The following is a 21,552-nucleotide window of genomic DNA, read 5'->3' as shown; positions in this document are numbered from 1 at the left end:
GTAAGAGGGAGCTCCAGATGGTGTGGCAGGGAGGTGGGGCTGGGACTGGTGTGGGGCTTCACAGCTCTGTGGTGAGGGGCTGTTCTCTGTGGATTCCTTGGGAGGCCTCAGGGCTGGTGGTCCTTGGGGCACCCCTGGAGATGCCTTGGCCAAATGGCAACCCAAGTCGACCTGTGTCCTGGTCCTGGAATTGGGGGTCCAGGTAGGGCAAGGTTGCTGCCCAGACGTCGTGCTTCCAACAGATGAGCCTTCGGTTCCTTCTCCCTCCTGTCCTGTGGTTGTTGGTGTGACTCAGACTCAGTCCTTCTGGATGGTTCCCATCAGCTCTCAGGCTCCCGGGGTGAGCTTGGCTGGGGCCCTGACCTCAGCCTAGGGCAGGGTTTCTCATCTTTGCAACTGTTGACATGTCGGGTCAAATAATTGTTTGGGGATCTGTCCGTCCATTGTAGCATATTGAGCAGCAGCCCCAGGTTCTACCCACCGCTGTGCACCAGCAGTATTTTGCCACTGGGCGGCGGCAACCCAGATCGCCTTCAGAAATTGCCAAGGGTCCCCTGTGGGGACCTGTTGAGAAGTCCTGTCCCCGCGGGCCAGCAGGACTGCTTTGGCTCAGCCATGCCTAGGCCCTGTTCACAGCCCCCACGCCTCTGAATCAGGATCGTCAGCTGCCTTCTCCAACTTCTTAATGAGGAGCAAGCAGCAACTCCCGGCACCAGCATTGAGGTCTGGTAGATCCAGAATCACTTGGAATTTCAGCTGAGCCTGGCCTGGGCCTGGAGGGAGTCTGGGTTGGGAGACCTATTTGCCGGAATGCTTTTCTCTCTCCTCTCCTGGACGATGAGGGTGAGTGAGCAAGGTGAATTTGGGGAGAGGCGGTGGGGGGTGCATCTGGCTGTACGATCCTGGCTGAAGTGCCAAGCACTTCCTCTCCAGAAAGGCTGGTGGCACTAAGGTGGCAGGACATCCCAGTGGCAGCTTCATCTCATGCTAATTTGGCTGCAAGACAAGCTCAAATGTCCCAGGATGGGGAATTGGTTACATTATGCTGCAGCCATACAGTGGACTATAATACAGCCATTGAAAATGTTTTCAAAGACTTTTATGGTGGAAAATGCTCACAGCAGGATGTTAAATGGGGCTGAGCTAAATCAGGGGTGGGGGGCTCCAGGCTTTATTAGAGCTGGGTGGGCAGGGGGCGCCCAGGAGCAGCAGATGTGAGAGGCGGGGCCTGGACACAGGAGACGAGCGGACGCATTCCTTGCTCCATGCCCCAGTTTTGAGCATCATCTGAGGTTTGCTCGTGGCTCCTGATAAAAATCTCTACTGTCTTTGTGCTACTTAGTTAAAATGGGTCTGGGGAGCTCCTGGCGTGTGCTTTGACAGGGAAAGAACATCGTGAGCCATATCAGCATCTTAATGGTCTGACTCTCTGCCAGCGAGAGGGACTTGACCAATAGAGTGTGTTTTAGACACAGTAAAAACGATCATTTCTAATTTTCTGCGATCGTGTTGGAGATGGAGGAAAGCCTGCTCTTTCTCGGTACCCCAGATCCTGCCATCTCCCTCATTTGGACAGGAGGTGAGAATGAGCTTAGACGTTTGCATTGCTACCTACCACTTGGGATCTGGGGTAATTAATTTTGAAGCCCCATGTTGGTATGCGAGTAGATAGGCCGTTTGCGGGGGTGGGGCTGATGAGCGAAATCTTAACACCATCTGCGGATAGGTTTCTAATGTGTGAAGTTTCACCAGCAACTATGCCTTGTGATCTGAGGTTTGTTCTTCCGGCAACTGCTAGTGGTTCTGCCGAGAAAGGCATCGGAGGGAAAAAGAGGTGTTATCCTTCCTGCCTGCCCTCTTTTTAGCCTCTTTTGGGTGGACAGGTTCTTCATACAGAACACGAATCACTTGGATGTTTCCCATCGACCTTTCTTCTGAGGCTTTTTCTTTGTCCATTTCCTAGAGGCGCCAACCCGGCTGCCTGGGGGACAGAAAGGCACCTATCAGCTGAGGGCCTGCTTGTTCTCTGCTGGGCGGTGGCTCTGGCCACATCCACTTGGATCTGGATAGATGCACAGGGCACGGAATTGCCTCTCTCATTTGGGTCTGGAAGGGTCTGTTTTTTGTAAATGACTAGTACCTCTGTTTGCTGTCTGGGGCTCCAGTCTGCAAAGAGTCATGGCCCAAGGGGCCCCGGAGGCACTCTGACATTTTCCCCAGACTGTCTTGAGGCAGCGTCTTAGACCTTGGAAGAAGGCTAGTGAGTCAGCTCTTCCCATGGGGAAGAGTGGGTGCAGAGAGATGGCCCGGTGGCCCTGCCCCCACCCCATGCATTTAGCTGCCCCCAGACTGGGACCAACCAGTTTGCTGAGAGTCTGTTCTCTGAAAGGCACCTGAATAATAGCAATAGTAATACCAGTAGTAATAATAGTATTTGACAACCATGGGTGTGAACTACATTTGTCCACTTACATGCACTTTTTTTTCAATAAATCTGTACCATGGTACAGATCATCACCCACTGGGGGAGTGATGCAGAACCACAGGTGGAGAACCGCAGACCTGAGGATCCGTGGATTTTGGTATCTGCGGCGGGTCCTGGAAACCATCCCCAGCAGATACCAAGAGAGAACCATATTCCATCCTCGGATCTGCCCTTACGTCTGGAGAAATCAAGACTCAGTCCATCAACACTTAAACTCACACCTTCTGGCTCCATAATGAGTAAGCTCTGCCCCTTGGAGTTCCTGCTGTGGCTCAGTGGGTTAAGAACCCAACATAGTTTCCCTGAGGATGCCAGTTTGGTCCCTGGCCTCGCTTAGTGGGTTAAGGATCCAGCGTTTCCGTGAGCTGTGGTGTGCGTAGGTCATAGATGTGGCTCGGATCCAGGTTGCTGTGCTAAGGCCTCAACAGCAGCTTTCATTCAACCCCTAGCCCAGGGCAGGGACAGCCGTTAAAAAAAAAACTCTGTCCCTTTCACAGATGATAAAACCAAGGTTCCCAGCTGCCCAGGAGCTTGTTGACGGTCACACAAGTGGGATTCAAAGCCTGGGATTCCTGATGACAAGCCTTGAGCTGGGTCCACCTCCCGTAGCTGGCCCTCCCAACCACAGCCCGCCGCCTGCAGACAGACTCCAGGGCATCAGGCCAGTGGGAAACACGTGCCTGGTTACAGCATCAGTGGAGGGATGCACGTGCAGCCTGACGTTGGCCCAAAAGCAAGAGTCAACCCCTCCCCCTCCCCCAGCTCCCCTTTTGGGGCATCTCCTCTCCTTCTGGTGTCTGGAGTATTCCCTGTTCTGCGTCCGGAGTGAAGGGAGCTGCCCTGGGGTCAAAGCTGACCTCCGTGCTGGTTGGTGGATGTCCTCCCAGATCCACCACCTTCCTGTGTCCGCCTTCCAGGGGCTGAGTGTGGTGTGTGGCGAGGCCTGGGGTGGGGAGTCTAGAGGCTGATTTCTCCTGTCACCCTGACGGTCAGAGGTCACGGGCTGTCTGCTCCAAGCCTGTCTCCCCTTCTGAGACCCGAAGAGTTCTGATCCCTGAGGATTTTGTCGTTCTGGGTAATCCTGGAGATCCTGAGAAAGGTGCCCTCGGGTCGGGGAGCGAAGATGGAGGGAGGAGACCCCAGAGCGGGTCCTTCTTGGGGCCTCACTCCTCGTCTGTTGGGATGTCCACCCCTCGACTCCTGGGCTGTGGCGTGTTGAATCCCCACACATCGCCCAAGAGCCCGGCCCCAGCTGTATTGTGACCTGGCTGCGGACCGAGTGCCTACTCAGATGGCAGCGCCAGCCCCCGCCTGAGCCCCCGTGCAGGACACCCAGGTGCCAGGCACAGAGGGAATTAGGATGAGCGCCCTGTCCCGCCCTCTGACACAGGCCAAGCTGCTCCCTCTTGAGCTCCTCATCTGTTTGAAATAGCCCCACATCCGCGTTCCCGTTTTTCTGCCTTGCTTTCTTGGTTCATTCTCTCTCTCTCTCAACTGGAGCTTGGGGTGGAGGTGCGGGGAGCAGGGAGCTCAGCAGAGAGATAAGATTCATCAATATTTAATTTTTATGGAAATCATGTCTTAGGAATCCCCAAGAGGCTGAAAATTGTTCTGTGTTTTCAGAAGCCACTGATGCTGCCGAAGAGGTTATGTTGTAAATAAAACCGCATTACTGTCTGCGGCTCTCCTGTTGCGCTGCAAACACCCGGAAACTTGACACTTTAATCCACTCAAGGAAGCCAAAAAGGTTGGGGGGTCACTGGTGGGGGCAGCCTGGCCTCAGCCCTGGGATGTAGATTGTGAGGCCTCAGCATCAGCTGCGCTGTTACCGTTGGGGAGGGAGACAGAGCCAGCCCGCCCTGAGCACAATTCCTTTTTCGTGATGTTGGTGAAATGATCTTGTCTGAACAGGAATCCCAGGACAGCAGAGCCCCCTGCGGTCCTATTGTCGAGAAGGGTTTGCTTAGATGGACCAGGCTTGCTTTCCTCACGCCCAGGGCACAAATGAATGACAGAAGGCTCACGTCCACGTCCACAGCCAACAACTCTAGGGGCAGCTGAGATCTGGAAAGGACGTTCACTTATTCATTCATTCATTGGTTCATCCATCAAAGATTCCGTAAGCATCCACCCCCTTCTGGACACTGTTCCCCGAGAATGCAGCAAAGCACACCCGACACACAAAACCCCTGCTTCTGTGCTCTTGGGAAGAGGGAGATAGTGAACCAAGTAAATAAGTAAAATAGAGAGTAAAAATGTTGAATGGTGGCGAGAACCGTGGAGAAAAATGAAGCAGGGACCTTCCGTCTTTACCCCTGGGAAATGAAAACGTGTATCCACTGAAAGTCTTGTCAAAATATGTTCCGAGCAGCATTATTCATAATAGGTAAAAACTGGAAGCAGCCCAGGGCTCCATCAAGTGAATGAATCCACAGACTGTTATGTCCACACACGGAATAATACTCGGTGATAAAAAGGAGCAGTCTGCTGACACATAAGACAACAGGGGTGGACTTCACAGATACTCTTATGAAAGAAACCAGACTCAGAAAAATATGTGCTGCGTGTTTCTATTTATAGGCCATTCTAGAAGAGACGGAGCAAACTCGGACAAGGGGATGCTTTGGGGTGGGGGGGCGGGGTGTGACTGGGAAGGGCCGAGGAAGCTGTGTGTCCTGCTAGGCTGGACGAGACATTTGGGGTCCAAGCATTCCAGGAAGGTAGGTTAGACCAGGAAGCCTGAAGTACAGAGCACAGCGAGGGACTGAGTGTACCGGTGACAGCAGAGGGGTGTTTCCACCTGAAATGGGGTGGCCGGGGAGGCCTCAGCGAAGAGGTGACTTGCAGAGAATGAGGGAGAAAGCCACAAGGGTGGCTGGGGCAGGACATGCCAGGCAGAGGGCACAGCAAGTGCAAAGGCCCTGAGGTGGCAGTGAGACCACAGTGACCATGGACCAGTAAGAGAACTGGTGTTCGTCTACTGTGGCTGCCGTAACAAAGCCCCACAACTGCTGGGTGGCTTAACAACAGAAGTGTCTTTTCTGTCTGTGCTGGAGGCTCTAAGTTCAAGATCAAGGTGTTGGCAGGGTTGGGCTCTTGGGAGCCCTGTCTCTTGGGCCGGCCGATGGCCGCCTCCTCCCTGTGTCGGGCTTCTGCCTGTGTGTCTGGGCCCGGATCTCTTCTGACATGACATCAGTCAGATTGGACGGGGGCCCATCCTGATGGTCCCGTTTTAACTTAGTTGCCTCTCTCAAGGCCCTGTCTCCAAATGCAGCCCCATTCTGAGAGATTAGGGTTTAGGGGATCAGCTTATGAATTTGGGGAGCCACAGTTCAGCCATAACAGAGAAGTGTGGGGGACACAGACCTGGAGAGCTGTGTGCTCTCCGAGCAGTACCCGGGCTGCTTGCTTCTGATGCTCCTTGTGATGAGGTGTTGCCCTGGGACGAAGCGGTGTGAGGGCTTTGTGGGGGAGGATGGATGTCGAGGGGAGAGGTTCTTGTGGTGGCTTTTCACTAACTCACATCAACAGGAGCACTTGCTTCGGGAAAGCCAGTGGCGTTCTGATCGAGGGTCAGGACACAGACTTGGCTTTCCGCTGAGAAATGACGTGGCGGGCCCAGGTGGGTGGAATCTAGCCAGAGATACTAGTGGGGCTTGTCAGCCTTTTGTCTGCTCCCTGCAAAGCCCAGTGGCCCCAGCTGCCAGAGCTGGATATCACTGCAGTTCTGACAGTGATGGCAGCTGTGCCTGAGGGGGCCCTGGTTCCAAAGTTAGGGCCCTGTGATGGCCACTGAGTCCTTAAAACAATGTTTTTTTCTTTATGTGTTTGATCAAGACTAAGGACCTCAGATGCTACTGGGGGAGGGGCTTTCCACCTTTGCTTGATCCTGAGCTTTTGGGGCCTTGGAGGGGAAGCCAAAGTGAGGAATTCTGGGAACCAAACTCTCAGGTACTCTGGCAGATGGTCTGGAGCCCGCCTCTAGTACCGTTTAAAGTCTTCTGAGAAGAGAGGGAGTTGCAGTGGTGACACAGTGGGTTAAGGATCCGGCATTGTCTCTGAGTTGGCTCCGGTTTGATCCCTAGCCCAGCAAAGTGGGTTAAGGATCCAGTGTTGCTGCAGCTGCAGCTCGAATTTGATCTCCTGGCCCGGAAACTACCATATGCCACAGATGCAGCCGAAAGTTGTCTTGAGAGAAAAGAGTATGGGGATACCTACTACATGCGAGCACTAGGCTGGGCCCTTTTCGCGCATTGACGTCCTTTCAGCTCCCCAGCGCTCTGTGGCACGAATATTACTGCCCTTGGATGACAGATGAGACAGTCAAGGCAGTTACTGGCCCAAGGTCACACATGTTAAACGGAGTCCGCTGGTGTTACATTGCATCTGAGTCTGTTGGATGATAAGCCTGGTGCTGTGTCTTCTCCTCAGTGGACCCCCAGAGTGACCGTCTGCCCCCACCCCAGCCTGGGAGAGATCTGCGCCTCCAGCCTCGTCCGGGAAAGGGGTGGGGACAGGTGTCCTGGTCTCACTGGCCCTCACAGTGACCAGAGGAGAGAAATGAGATCTCCGACTCTTCCAGGCAGGCCGACCCAAGGAAGAGGTCCATTGTACAGATGGAGAAACTTAAGTTCCAAAAGGGGAGGTGATTTGCCTGGGGTCCCATGGAAGAGTTAAAGGCTTTTCTAAGGCACCAGGGAATGCTGAGCTCTGGAAGCAGGGGGTATGTGTGTGTGTGTGGTGGGGGGGGGGATAGTGTAAGGACAGTGAAAGCATTTTCTCTCCTGTCCTCACGTGGCAGCTCACATGAGAGGGGACGGGCTAGGACCCTGGTGGAATTCCTGGTGGAGGCAAAGCTGCCCCTGAGCCTTGAGGAGGGAGGTGGGAGGCAGGGAGAGCTTTCCTGGGGGCTGCAGGGCATCTGGGAGAGCCTCCTGCCTGTGCTTAGGAGAAGGGCCCTCCCCTGGGGGCAGCCTCCCCTCCCCCAGCCTCTACCTCCCCCTCCCCAGTGGGTGACACCATCCATTGTCTTTTCTGAGCACCGAGATCCTCGCTCTGCCAGGCCATGCTTGGAAAACGCTATTGATTTTCTTTTATTTATTTATTTATTTATGAGGTTTTTGCTGTGGGCAAAAAATAAAAAGGTTTGTTCAGCGTTTCCCTTCGCCCGGGAGAAGCCTTCTCCGCCCACTGCCTCCCTCCCTCCCCAGAGCACACACTCAAATGCTGTGCTCCTGTCTGCACTGGGGAAGCCTTGCATCTCCTGTTTGCAAGATGCACCAAGAGGCAGAGTTGAAATGGGGCTGAGCGTCCTACCTCCTGCCCTGTGCATAGTAGGTGCTCAAGAAATATGTGTGGGAGAGGTGGGTGGCAGTGGCTGATGGATGGCCTGTTCCTCTGAAAGCGCCTCCTGTGTGCCAGGCCCAGCTCTGGGCATTTGCACCTTTCTCATCTAGTTTTCACAACCGATATGCAAAGTGGTTTTTGTTTTTTTTGTTTTTTTTTTTTTTTGGTTTGTGGTTTTTTTTTTTTTAGCGCCGCACCCATGGCGTATGGAAGTTCCCAGGCTAGGGGTAGAATCAGAGCTACAGCTGCCCGCCTACCCCACAGCCACAGCAACACCAGATCCTTAACCCACTGAGGGAAGCCAGGGATGGAACCCACACCCTCATGGATACTGTTGGGACGGCGGAGTGGAGAGAAACAGAGGCTGGAGCAGTGAGATCGCAAGCAGGTTTATCGACCAACAGAGTGGCCGGAAGCACTAAGCAGAGAGAACTCAGGCTCCTGGCTGTTGGGCAATGGCTTTTTTATAGTTAGGATTACCTGTGATAGGTCTCAGAATCAAAAGGAGAAAGGGGAAGGGGGCTTGGGAAACAGGGAAGGAGGATTTAGGTCATTAAGTGTGAATTTTAACAGTCCTTTGACTCTGTTTATTCTGAGGGTTAACAGCACCTTAAATTATCTTGGTCCTGGGCCTTCATCCCCGTTGGAGTCTGTATCCTGTTGGTTTGGTAGCTGTCGTCGTGTCTGGAGCCTGGGTGGGATCTTGATGGCATGGTTGTTTTACATCTACCATTTGTTCTCCCTCCAGTTTATGGATACCACCTGACAGATGCTAGTCAGGCTCATTACCGCTGAGCCGCAGTGGGAACTCTGCAAAGTGGGCTTTATTACCCTTGGTGAAATTCAGAGGTTCAGGGTGACCCAGCCTATGAACCCACATTCATATTCAGGCCCAGCTCTCGCCACTGTGTGGTGGGCGCAGCCTCCCCAGAGGGAAACAGGAAAACATCTGTGAAGGACTAGCCCTCTCCTAACCCGGTCGGGGCCCCTCCAATTTCCGGAAGCCCCCTCCTCCCCGCCCCTCGGACTGAGTACCTGGGAGAGCGCTCCACCCTCCCGTCCTGGAGGGCTGCCCTGGAGGGTCTCACCAGCCCTGCCCCTGACCCATAGCAGGATTCAGAACCGGGGGGCAGGTCAGCCTCTTTCCAGAGAGGGCTGCTGGGATCCCACAGTCAGTTGGTAAAGTTGTTGAGCACCAAGCTGCCCTGGGTGGGCTTCTCTGTCCCACTCAGACCACACAGGTTCACTCACGTGACCGCCCCCCCCCCACCCGGAGTGCCTGACGACCTCCTAGACCTGTTCCAGTCCACCTGCTGGAGTCACCCCTCTGCAATGGCACCACTTGCTCTGTGCTATGTCTGCCAATTTGTCACCAGCCAGTGGTGAGCTGCTGGAGGGCAGAGGTCCTGTCTCATTGAGCTTTGTCTCCCCTGGGTTTGGGCCCAGAGCCCAGTGCTGGCAGGATGGATGGATACCCGTGTTGATCCCACGCAGCTGGCAGGACACCCCACATGCTGCGCCTGGTGCTTGAGCCCTGGGGGACAGGGCCCCTGTCTTCACCTGAGATGCTCCTCTTTCTCTCCTTCCCCGGCAGGAGTTCCCCTTGGCCGTGCTCAGGGGCTGGGAGTGCTACTGTGCTTACCCCACCCCCCAGTTCAACCTGCGGGATGCCGTGGACAGCTCGCTGTGTGGCCAGGAGTCCGAGGCACAGAGGCTGGCAGAGTACTGTGAGGTCTACCAGACCCCCGTGCAAGGTAACTTCCACCCCAGAGGTGGGCAGGTGTGCAGGGCCTTCCTCCCGTGTCTGCCGCAGGCTCTGGCACTTGGGCTGGTGGTTTGCACTGAATATGCAGCCCTGCGGTGGGGAGGCAGCTTGGGGGGTGGTCCCGCCTTGGATAAGGACAATGGGGAGGCCTCTACCATCCCTGGAGGCCGGACACAGTTTAAAGAGACTTGACCTTTATCTGAGTCTCGCTGGGGATGAAGGTGGTTTGAGGAGGAGTGGAGAGGCAGGCTCCAGAGGGACAATGATGGGCAGGGCAGCCCACTGGCCACGGGGGCCTCCCTGAGCCAACCCGGGACCAGTGACCAGTGAGTCTCCCAGGGTTACTGTCACCTTTATCAACACCTACTGTGACCCAGCACAGGCCCTAAGGATCTTATATGCTCCTGCAGCAGCTCTGGGGGAGGAAGGGGAGGCAGACAGCTGACTTGCCTGACATTAGCCCGGCCCTGGTTCATCGTGTGGCATTGTTCTGCCTGCCACACCCCCACCTGCCTCCCCTGTGGAATCTGGAATATTTGAGCAATGCCAGGAAGGTTCAGCTGTGACCGCTTTGGGGACAGAGTAGGGGTTGGGGGCCCACGGGACGCTATTCCCACCAGACTCACCCTGGGCGGCCTTGTCATCCCTTGGCTCGAGAAAGCCAGTCACAGATTGGAGCAGCCAAGGTCCAGGTGGCAAATCCCTCCCCCTCTTTGGGCCCCAGTTTTCCCATCTGTTAAGTGGGGGTCTTGGATCCGAGGTTCCTGTCTAGGGGGCTCTGACGGTGAGTCTGAGAGTCACGGTGGGGGGCGGTACTGAGACCTCTGCCGGCCTTGCAGACACCCGGTGCACAGACCGGAGGTTCCTGCCCACCAAATCCAAAGTGTTCGTGGCTCTGTCGAGCTTCCCAGGAGCCGGGAACACATGGGCGCGGCACCTCATCGAGCACGCCACCGGCTTCTACACAGGGAGCTACTACTTTGACGGAACTCTCTACAACAAAGGTAAGCTGGGGCCACAGGGGAGGGCGGGAGGCAGCTGCCAGCGCCGACTGCCGCCTCCCCAGCCCAGCTCGTCAAGCACTAGAGCCGCACTTCTCAAATTTGAATGTGCATAAGCCTCACCTCCAGGGCTTGTTAACATCTTGGTTTGCACCCCTTGCCCCCCGAAGAGAGTCTGATTCAGTTGATCTGAGATGAAGCCTAAGAATTGGCTTTTTTTTTTTTTCTTTTTACAGTTACTCCTGCAGCATATGGAAGTTCCCAGGCTAGGCGCTGAATTGGAGCTGTAGCTGCAGGCCTACACCACAGCCACAGCAATGTGGGATCCTAGCCGCATGTCCGACCTACACCACAGCCACAGCCACACTGTACCTGAGCTGCCTCTGTGACCTACGCTGCAGCTTACAGCAACTCGGGATCCTTAACCCACTGGGTGAGGCCAGGGATCGAACACACATCCTCATGGATACTAGTAGGGTTCTTAACCTGCTAAGCCACAACAGGAACTCCAGAATTGGCATTTCTAACAAGCTCCCAGGCGATGCTGGTGCAGCCAACCCTAGACCACGATTTGAGAAAAAAGTCACAATATCTGTTGTGGAGTCCAAGGGAAAGCCTATGGCTTAGGTTCCCTCTCTGTAAACATTTCTTGAATTTTCAGAACCCTCAATAATTACAGGAAACAGATTCACTTGCTCATTTTTTTTTTTTTTTTGAGGCAAGGGTAGCTTATCAAAATACTATTTTTTAAAAATAGGTCTGAAAAATCTTCAAGCGTTTAATGATTTCTAATCTTTCTCTTGTAGAAATAAGAGGCCTCATTATGTCAAGTAAATGAACTTTAAAATGGCTCAAATCTGTGCACTGCTTAAGACTAAGAACCTCAGATAAGCCAAGTGGGATCTATATTTGATGAAATATATTTCCTCTGTTGTCGAGTGTTAAAACAATTTCTCTGGGATTCTTTTTTATTTTTTTGGCTGCGCCCAAGGCCTGCAAAACTTCCCGGGCCAGGGATCAAACCCACACTACATCAGTGACCCAAGCCACCGTAGTGACAACGCCAGATCTTTAACCTGCCGCAAGGGAACTCCTGGAATTCTTAGTTTGGTTTCGGAAAAGAGGATACTATCAGCAACATCCTAGAGAAAACAAAACTTTCTGAGGTTGGCAGTGGGTTCTGCAGTCACCCACAGCAATCTTGGGCTGGTTGGGAAAAAGCCGAGGGTGTCTTTATAACCTGGTTTCATCATCCTTAGAAATCTTGAGTGTTGTGGCACCTACAGGTGAAGTGACCAGGTGAAGCACGCTGTATGGCCCCTCTGGCCTGGTCCCCTGGGAACCATCTATTGTATACAGGCTGCAGCTACCCACTCAGTTCATCTGCAAGGCCTTTATCTTATCCCAGCAGCTGGCGTCTTGGTCTCCAAATGGCTAAGTTGCCCAATGGCTCAGGAGCCAGGTGTCAAGGTTGCTGGCTTGAGTGACAGTGTCTCCAAATGGCTTTAGAGGTACCAATGCAGCTTTGAGCCTTGTGGGACTGGTTAGATGCAGCCACTGACCCAGAACAATCTCTGTCTCTCACACATGTGAAATTCTCAGGGGAGCTCAAATGCCAAAATGCCAAACCTGTCATGGGTGAGCGTGGTCTCAGTTGTAAGGAAAAGTGATGGCTGTTGAAATAGGCCAAGGCTTTACAAAAGGCACCCAGGCCTCAGAGTATCAAAGACCAGATCTCATGTTTACTCGGCCCATGGTTTGACTCATTCTTTCCTGGAACTTCCCAGCTGTTTGACAGAATGAATCAAAGCAAAGACTTTTGGTGTTTGGCCCATGGCAGAGATGAATTTGAAACATGAGTTGAGTGTCAGTAGATGACCTGAGACTTCAGATTGAAGAGACTTGCATTTTCCAGGCATCAAAGACTCCCTTGCTGCTCGCTGTAGACACACATGCTTCCCAACCATTCATGAAGCAGGGTGTGGGGTGGGACTCGCTGGTGTTTCCAAGAGCCCAGGACAAGCTCATGCACATTTATGGAGTGTGTTCCCAGAGCTGGATGGCATGGACTATGTTGGGATGTGGCCAGGAAACTAGGTTCAGGGGACATCTTTCCAGGAAGCTTTCTATGACATCCCAAGACATTCCCCAAGTCCCTCTTACTTTTTGTTCCCAGAAGCCCCTATGCTCTGTATTGGGCTATCCTCCTACTGGACTGTATGCTTTAAGTCAGAGTTCAAGTCTTCCCTGTCCCTGATATAAAGTCCAACACAGAACAGGCACACTATCAACTTTGTGGACAAATGTGTGACTCTGCAGGGGTGGGTAGATCTTTTATAGATGCGAGATCAGGGCCCTGTTAGAGGACCATGGCATAAGGTCAGGGATAGGGCTTCAGCTCCTGACAGCCCTTGAACCTGATGATGGGGATCCTGCCCTCTCTGTGGGGAGGCGGCAGGTAGACTCCAGGGGCCTCACAGGAACAACAAAGCCATGTGGAGAGAGCCCTGGCTCTGTCGCTGTGGTGCTCTGTGATCTTGAGCAAGTCACCAACCCACTCTGAGCCTCAGTCTCTTCATCTGACTATGCCTGCAGCTATGGTCAATTCATAGGGTTGTTGGCAATGCTCACGTGAAAGAGCCATGAAGATGCCCAGATGCACACATCTCCCGTGTCTAGAGAGAGGGCACGGTCAGGCTTCTGCCTCCTGGCCTCTGGGGTCTACAGGAAGTGCCTTGTCTTTTTTCTCTTGCAGACCCCATCTTTCCCCACATACCATCTCCTGCTCTGTTTCTTGGGCGGGGCCAGCCAGCCAGAGGCTGTCCCAGTGCCCTCTGCTGGGCCCTCAAGGTCGGCTCTCCCTCAGGGGTGTGGGTTAGGACTCAGACCCGTCTGCTGCCATGGCAGTGGGGATCCCACGATGCCTTCCTCCAAGGGCCCCCTCCTTTCTCCTGAACAGGGTTCAAGGGCGAGAAGGACCACTGGCGGAGCCGGCGCACCATCTGCGTGAAGACCCACGAGAGTGGCAGGAGAGAGATTGAGATGTTCGACTCGGCCATCCTGCTGATCCGGAACCCATACAGGTCTCTGGTGGCTGAATTCAATAGGAAGTGTGCCGGGCACCTGGGCTACGCTGCTGACCGGAACTGGAAAAGCAAAGGTGAGCAGAAAGGGGCCAGCAGGGCGCGGGACTGCTGACACACACTTACTGAAGTCCTCCTGCATGTCAGGCACTGGGCAAGGCATGAGGACCCAGGCTCAAGGGGTCATGGTCTCTGCCCTCAAGGCATGCACATTCTAGCCTTGGGGCAATGAACTAAAGAGACACAAGTCAGGGCAGGGAGTGATATAAAATTAAGCCGACAGGAATGCAGCTGTGTCCAGCAGAGTGGGTGACATGATGGGACAAGGGGCCTGAGGCCGGGCTGGCTTGTGCTCCTGGTGCTGTGTGACCCCGGGTCAGAGAAGGCTGGTTGGTGTCCTCCCCTTTCTCATCACCCTCCTCCTGGACCACCCCCCCCCCCCAGCCATCCCTGCCCCGCCTGCAGACTCCTTAATGAGGCAGGCAGGCTAGATGTGAGCCTCTGTTTTCTCACCTTAAAAACAAAGTTGGTCCCTATCTCAGAGGGTCATTGTGAAGATTAGAGAAAGCAGATGCTTCCCACAGCATTTGAGGTGTCTTAATAGCCCAGTAATGGAAATTGGTTTTGTTGGGGTGATTCTTGAAATTTTCACCCCCCCCCCCAAAGAAAAACCCACGTAACTTCTTAATTTGCTAGAAAAGAAACACAGTAGATTCATCTGCACAGTTTGCAGCTGCCCCCATCTGTGGCCTCACTATATGTCACAGGTTAAACCAGCCATCACACCCGGATGATAAGCATCAATTAGGCACCCCAGTCATGTGGCTGTGTAGCAGGACCCAGGGCAAGACATTCAGCCCGCACAGCATCTGTCTCACCAGGAGGCCCAGCAGCTGTCCCCATGCAGCGCTAGGCCCCTTACCCAGGCTGGATGTGCAGAGTTGCCAGGGCAGCATCAAGGTAAAGGAGGGTCATCTCAACAGAGATGCCCTGCCTTGGTTGTCTTTAACTCTGCTGTGCCCTGTAGGCCTGAGACCTGGGCTCTCTCTAGCTGGGGATGGTCCAGAGATCGGGGAATCCATAGCCCCTCCGAGAGAACCAGTTCTTGGAACACATAGTCCCTCTCTCTCTTAACTTGGTATGTTTCCGAGGACCCTTCTGAGGGATGTTGGACCTGAGGTCACATCTCCCAGGATGTCTTAGGGCTCTTCAGAGCCCAGGCTGATAAAATAACCCTCCCCTGCACGAGGTCGCCAAGATGGTCTTCCTCTGTGGGGACCAGGGCGGGCTGGCCCTGGGCAGTGGGCTCTGGAGCATCCTGGCCGCAGGAGGCCAGCAGCGCCGCCGGGCCCCGGCTCTGACACCGTGCCCCCTCTCTCCCCGCCCAGAGTGGCCAGACTTTGTCAACAGCTATGCGTCGTGGTGGTCCTCGCACGTTCTGGACTGGCTCAAGTACGGCAAGCGGCTGCTGGTGGTGCACTATGAGGAGCTGCGGCGCAGCCTGGTGCCCACGCTGCGGGAGATGGTGGCCTTCCTCAACGTGTCCGTGAGTGAGGAGCGCCTGCTCTGCGTGGAGAACAACAAGGAGGGCAGCTTCCGGCGGCGCGGCCGGCGCCCGCAGGACCCGGAGCCCTTCACCCCGGAGATGAAGGACTTGATCAACGGCTACATCCGGACCGTGGATCAGGCTCTGCGTGACCACAACTGGGCGGGGCTGCCCCGGGAGTATGTGCCCAGATGATAGGCCCCGCCCTCTGTGCCCTCCCCGCTGGGAGCCACGCCCCCACGGGGCTGCGCACGCGCTCAGATGCTAGGCGGGGCCTCTCGGGGATCCTTGGACGGAAGCTTCTTTGTCTGGAGTGGCGAGGCCCGCACTGGGGCTGCCTCCCTCCCGCGTAAGGAGATCTGGACCCAAGCCCCAGTCAGGAGGACCCGAAGTCACAGGACAGACGCAAAAGAACACATACTCCTGGCCAGACCCGCCTAGACCTGCCACTCACCCGCTCACAGTGCCCTATCAACGTGCCTAAACCACCACCCTGGGTGTGCCAGGCGCTCCCAGACTTGGAGACGCCAATGTCGATGCAGGCACGCAGACGCCGGGTTATGTGTTCCTAGGGGCTGCCTGTCTGACACAGACACATGCAGCCCAGGCTCTGGGAGGCTGCAGGTTTCCTGTTTCCACCCCGGTGCAGACTTGCTGGTCAGGGGCACTTGGCTGTGGCATGCTGGGCTCTGAGCAGCAAGGCCCCGGCCTGGAGATGGGCTTGCAGATGGTGGCTGCCGGGCTAGGCACTCCTGCCCGTGCCTCTGCATCCCAGTGTGTGTAGTGTGACGCCAGGCACCGTCAGTTCTGCAGCCCAGCCTCTCCCTTCTCTGCGGATGGGCTGGTGGCCCCAAGGGCAGAGTGGAACTGCCCCCCCCCCCCCAACACACACACTCCGACCTCAGAACCAGCTGCAAGCTCTGTGCACCCCTCACCACCCTAATATCAGCGCTCTTGGGAGTAGCAGCTCATTGGCTGGCTTCTTTCTCTGACTGTCCCCGTAAAGCTGGGTATTTGCGCCGAACCCCAGAAGCAGAGGGTGAGGAGAGGCTGGGCCTCGGGGGGCAAATAGGGGGGTGTCATTGGATCCTAGGGGCCTACTGGTAGGAGGGGGGCTGGGTGTACAGGGGCAGACCCAGGAAGGGTGAGTCTGAGGGTCATGGGCTGATTGCTCCACACATCTTGACAGGCCCCTGCTCTACTTGCGGTCCGTCCTTGGGGTGGTGAGGAAGGAGGTGGCGTGGCCCATCATCAACAAGCCTGGGGAGGGAGGCAGTGGCGGCAGCTTCTGCCTGACCTCCTGACCCAGCCCTCTCAGTCCTCTCTTACCCACCCCCTACTCCCTGTCACTGGGCCTCTTTGTCATACCCTGTCTCTCTTTCTGTGGCATTGACCTCTTTCCCCCTTGTTCATCCAGAAAGGGAAAGGTTGGAGTTCCCTGGTTGTCTAGAAGTTAATGCTCCAGTGTTGTCACTGCTGAGGCTCAAGTTCGATTCCTGGCCCAAGATCTTCCACAGGCCATGGGTGTGACTTAAAAGGGGTGGGGCACTTGCAGGTGGTGAAGCCTGCTGTGTCCAAGCCTACAGGCCTCCTGAGAAGATGGGACACCTGAGGCCCCCTCCCGCTATGGTCTAGTGGGGTGGGGGAGGGTTGTCACAAATGAGAGAAACCCGGTGACAGAGGAGTGTGTGTGCTGTGCGGGCTCAGGGGTCAGCCTGTGTGCATGAGGTCTTTAGAAAATGCATCACAGGTTAGGAAGTGGTCTAGAGGACTCTGCAGAAATTCTTGCAGCAAAGCAGAGGGGAAGGATAACAAAGTAGGTGAATGGATGTGGGGCACGTGTCTGAGTCGGTGCAGCAGGAAGATGGGAGTGGGCAGGTGAGGACGGGAGGAACACAGAAGGGGACTCTCTTACAGCCACTGAGTGCGCAGCCTGGAGGGGCAGAGGTGCTGATGCTAACTGCCTTCTGGGTCACCCTTTGCTTCGTGTCTTGGGAGGGCTGTGGAGAGCTAAGCTGTACACTGACCCCTGCAAGGGAGGAAGGTGGGTGGACTTGAACTTGGGCAGCCCCTGTGCCCCTCTGCAGTTTCTCCAGGCCCAGGGTGACCTCGGCTGGGGTCCACTGGTTTGACCTTCCCTCAGCCTGAGCCAAACACGTCAGGAGGAGAAATCAGGGTGAGGGGTTTAGGAAAGCCAGGGGTGGGAATGTCTGACCTCACCCACAGGGAGTTTCTACGTTGCCTTGGAAGTGGGGGCAGGGGTTACCTGTGTCCCAGAGCACAAGCGTCTCAAAGGAGACAGCAGTACTGAGTGATGGAGAAGAAGGAAGCTGGCCTCCTCCAGAGATGGGCTCCCAGCCTCTGGTCCTCACTCTTCTGGCTACCCAGACCATCTCTGGGGCAAAGACTCAGATGCCAAGGAGGCTGTGGAGAGAAGAGGAGAGGCTGGAGGACTGACGGGGACCACAGCCAGGGCATGGCCCCCCTGGGTTTCCCCCCTGCCCCACCCCCAGGGTCAGGAGAACAGCAACACTAGCCCCATCCTCCTGGTAGATAGATGGCTATGTTCCCCGCTGCCTAGAGACCTCCTCTCCTTCCAGGTGCAGTGCCACCTGCTCCGATGGCCTTGCAGTTTATGGTGCACCTTAGCCAGTCATGCAGACGAGTGGGAGGATGGGATCATCCAAGATGAGTCAGTCCACATGGCAAGGCACCCAGCACTTGGCACTGCTCCCAGACCAGCTTTGGGTGAGTGAGGAGATGCTAAGGCCCTGTGAGCTGATGGTTCTCAGCAGCTGTTACCCTGCTCCTGGGATGCACAGGAGGACAATTTCTTTGTCCTTTTGGGGAAATCCACTTATCTCTGCAAGTTGAGTCTCATCTCTAACTCCCAGCTTCCCCGTAAAGAGGATACTGTCCCAACCAGCCAAGGACTACAAGAGGCTCTGGGTGTGACAGATACATCAGGAACAGTCAGGCTAGAACAGGGAAACCCTGCTTGTCTACAGATTCCAACTTTAATAGCAAGGCTGGGGAGTTACACAAACCTATGTTAAAACATGTAATTTTTATGGATTTCAACTTCCATTGTGGATCAATTTGGAAAAACCAAAATATATAATTTCAAAAAACTAAAACTCATTCTGATAGTCCCAGTGATGTGTAAATGAGAGAGAAGAATAGACAGGCTTCTAAACCCTGGGAAGAAAACTGCTTAATTATGTGAGCATCTTATAATGAAGTCTCTTGCAGCTAAAATTAGATTTCGAGTGCATGAATATGCGATAACGTTTGCACACCAGAATGCATTTTTCCCCTTAAAAGTAGCAGGAGCTACTGGGTTCTTAGGGGCCCCCAAGAGGGGAGATGGAATTACTGGGGTTGATTGTGGCTGCAAGAACTCTTGGGGTTAAGGTTTGTTTTCTTTTGGTTGGAAATTTGTCGGAGGTGTTTGAAATGTGATGCCTCTGAAGCAGCTCATTAAGGTTTCAGGGGAAATCAATTGGTCTGAACCCACTCTGAGGACTACTCAATACTGGGCTAGTTGGCCTCAACAAGGTCGAAGTCGAGTGGAGAGGAAATAGTATAGGGTCTGCAGATTGAAGGGGTGGGTCGTGGTCTCAGCTCCGCTCTGCTGTGATCTTAGACAAAACCTTTTCCCTCTCTGGTCTCAGTTTCCCATCTATAAAATGAGAGATGAGCTGGAGGTTGCTGGTCCCATCCCCAACATTCATTCCCCCATTTCCTTTCCCAGCAGCTCCTGATGTCTGTTTGGGGACAGGGGCTTGGGACGTATGATCTGCTGGAATTGTCTCTATCATTATTCCAGGTTGGGACCCATGGCCTGGATGAAGCCCACACCACATCCCATCTGTCTGGCTACAGTGAGTTTCCAGGTACAGTCATGTGAACTAAGGCAATGGAGCCAGTGGAATTTCAAAACTTTTCTGGGACTATTGGGTAAAGACACCTTTGACCCACCCTACTGGATGTGAACAAAGAACTAGGTAATTCTGGGTCTTGATGGTGGCCATCTGGGGACCATGGAGGGGAACCACTCCCAACACAAAGCTGACAACTGAAAGGAGAGTCAGGAGGTGGAAGGAGACCAGGCCCTTGGTGACACTGTCAAGGACAGGATCAAGCTCTGCCTGTGATCGGCCCTACTTCTGGATGGTTGTGTTACATCAGCCAGTAAATTCTCTTTGTTGTTTGGGTTGGGTTAAGTTTGGCTTCTCTCACCTACAGCCCAGAGCAGTGTACAAAGGGTTTCGAGTTCTCACATTCTCTGTCTCTATGAAGTAGGTAAAGATGGAGACTCAGAAAAGAATGAGCTATAGGATGAGGAAGTTCTTTGTGCAGGAATGGGGGTGGGTGTGAAATGCTAGTAGGAAGCTGTGTTCTGTCAACCAGGACAAGTAGCATTTTTAAGTCAGTACATGAAGTCACTGAATGTCCTTAGAAAATCACTCCTTTCAATTACCCAGCCCAGAACATAAGTTGTCTCATTTAATCCTTAATCAGGGCTATGTTATTTTATTTTTTTTTCTTTTCACAATTGCACCTGCAGAATATGGAAGTTCTCAGGCTAGAGGTTGAATCAGAGTTGCAGCTGCGGGCCTGCACCACAGCCACAGCAATGCCAGATCTGAGCCACATGTGCAACCTACATCACAGCTTGAGGCAATGCCAGATGCTCAACCCACTAAGGGAGGCCAGAAATTGAACTCACATCCTCACAGACGCTATGTCAGGTTCTGTTTACCATGGTTCTGTTCTATTTCCTGTAACTCCCTTCCTGGAGAAAATAATGTCATGTGGAAGGATACCTTGATAAGGTACTTGGATTGGGAGTGAGACCTCCTTCAAGGGACATGTTCAAATGACAGCTGATGGGCAGTAAACTGCCTTTGAAGGAGGGTGAGTAGGGTTAACCCTACCACTTTGGTTTTGCTGAGAGAGACATGCAAGCTTGGGGCAGAGCAGAATTGCTACCATTGGCAGAGAAGTGGGGTGATGCCCCTGAGAATTCCTCTTCTCTATCTTCACCTCTTTAACCCTACTGCTTGCTAAAAACTGGAGGGACAAAGGGAGTTATATGTGGCCCCTAACTTTAAACTCTCCTTGGAAAGTCTAACTATAATCCAGAGGTCTATACAATATGTAGAGAAAGCCAAGAGTCTCAGGAAATAAATGTGAGTATATTTGTCACCAATGCTCCTTATTGTGACTGAAGATGGATTTGGGCCACTCCTGAGAACTTCTACCATGCAAAAACATTGCAGAAATCTTGGTTCCTTCCATGGGACCTATGAGCCCAAATAACAAGCATAATTGCTTATATAAAATAAGGACTCTTGATACCAAACAAGTATACAACAATTCCAGCTGATGCTGAAAGCATACACATGAGTTGAATGATTTAACTTTCCAAGGTGTCGTCGGGACTTGAGATGTTCTTTTCACATTGAGACATCTGCAGAGGCAGGTCGATGGCGTAATGCAATAGCCAGTGATGACCAATAACAGTAAATAGTGTTCTCACAGGTCACAAAGTTCCACAGCCATCACCCTCATGTGCCTCAGTGAGGTGGATCTTATTTCCATTTAGGGAGAAAGAAAACTGAATTTCTGAGACTGAGCTTCTCCAAGTTCAAATCCTTTATTTTACAGAGGAGAAAAAAAGCCTGGGAATGGGGGCGGGTTTCCTCTGAGGTCAGGCTCTGAGGATGAGTAGGGGAGCTGGGGCCAGAACACAGGCTTATTCCCTGAAACCACCTGATTGCCCCTGTACTGCATTCCTATAAATCTTCAAGAAGTTGCTGGAAATAAGACAAATGTGCACATTCAGCTCATTTGCAAAAGACCTCATTCATTTCATGGCTAATTCTTTGCCAGAATACCAAAAAGTGAGCACCCAAGTTCAAGGTTAAGGGCCATTTGTCAAGCATCCTTAGTACTTGATGACCTGCTCAGAGGGAATACAACTCTATAAAGGACTGAGATTAGAAAGAAGGACCATAATTGTCAGAGAATAGGAGCCCAGAGTTTTCATCCTAAGTCACAAGCATCCCAGGAAAAAGAAGGGTTCTTCTCTTCCAAGATATTAATAGATAAGCATCTTTATTGGACCCGCACCCAGCAGTGTATGTATGTGCTTATGTGTGTGTGTGTGTGTGTGTGTGTGTGTGCGCGCGCGCGCGCGCGCGCAGGTGTGGATTCCAGCTGCTGACAGCTGCCCCTTTGAATCACATGCCACCCATCCCAAACACTACAGGTGATGAGAGCCTGGTCACTTGAGAAGCCAATCTTTGTCAGGCCTCCTC

General features: G+C 53.5%; 1 protein-coding gene and 1 long non-coding RNA gene across 7 annotated transcripts in view; one reads left to right on the top strand and one right to left on the bottom strand.

Annotated features, from left to right (window-relative positions):
• WSCD1 (WSC domain containing 1) overlaps window positions 1-16,192 on the top strand; it is a 40,696-nt gene extending 24,504 nt beyond the window's left edge. For all 6 annotated transcript variants that reach the window (XM_047759310.1, XM_047759308.1, XM_047759309.1 and 3 more), the window contains 4 exons: window positions 9,426-9,585; window positions 10,436-10,600; window positions 13,557-13,757; window positions 15,069-16,192. In XM_047759310.1, the coding sequence (XP_047615266.1) occupies window positions 9,426-9,585; window positions 10,436-10,600; window positions 13,557-13,757; window positions 15,069-15,421 (879 nt within the window). In that variant the 3' untranslated portion in view covers window positions 15,422-16,192. The remainder of the gene's footprint in view (window positions 1-9,425; window positions 9,586-10,435; window positions 10,601-13,556; window positions 13,758-15,068) is intronic.
• Window positions 16,193-16,697: 505 nt separating this feature from the next.
• Window positions 16,698-21,552, bottom strand: part of LOC125115279 (uncharacterized) — a 244,771-nt gene continuing 239,916 nt past the window's right edge. The window contains exon 4 of the long non-coding RNA XR_007132024.1: window positions 16,698-17,650. This is a non-coding gene — a long non-coding RNA (uncharacterized LOC125115279). The remainder of the gene's footprint in view (window positions 17,651-21,552) is intronic.

The sequence above is a fragment of the Phacochoerus africanus genome, chromosome 14, assembly GCF_016906955.1.
Source record: "Phacochoerus africanus isolate WHEZ1 chromosome 14, ROS_Pafr_v1, whole genome shotgun sequence".
Lineage (NCBI taxonomy): Eukaryota > Metazoa > Chordata > Mammalia > Artiodactyla > Suidae > Phacochoerus > Phacochoerus africanus.
Note: the sequence above shows the minus strand (reverse complement) of the source record. Positions and strands in the feature narration are given on the sequence as shown.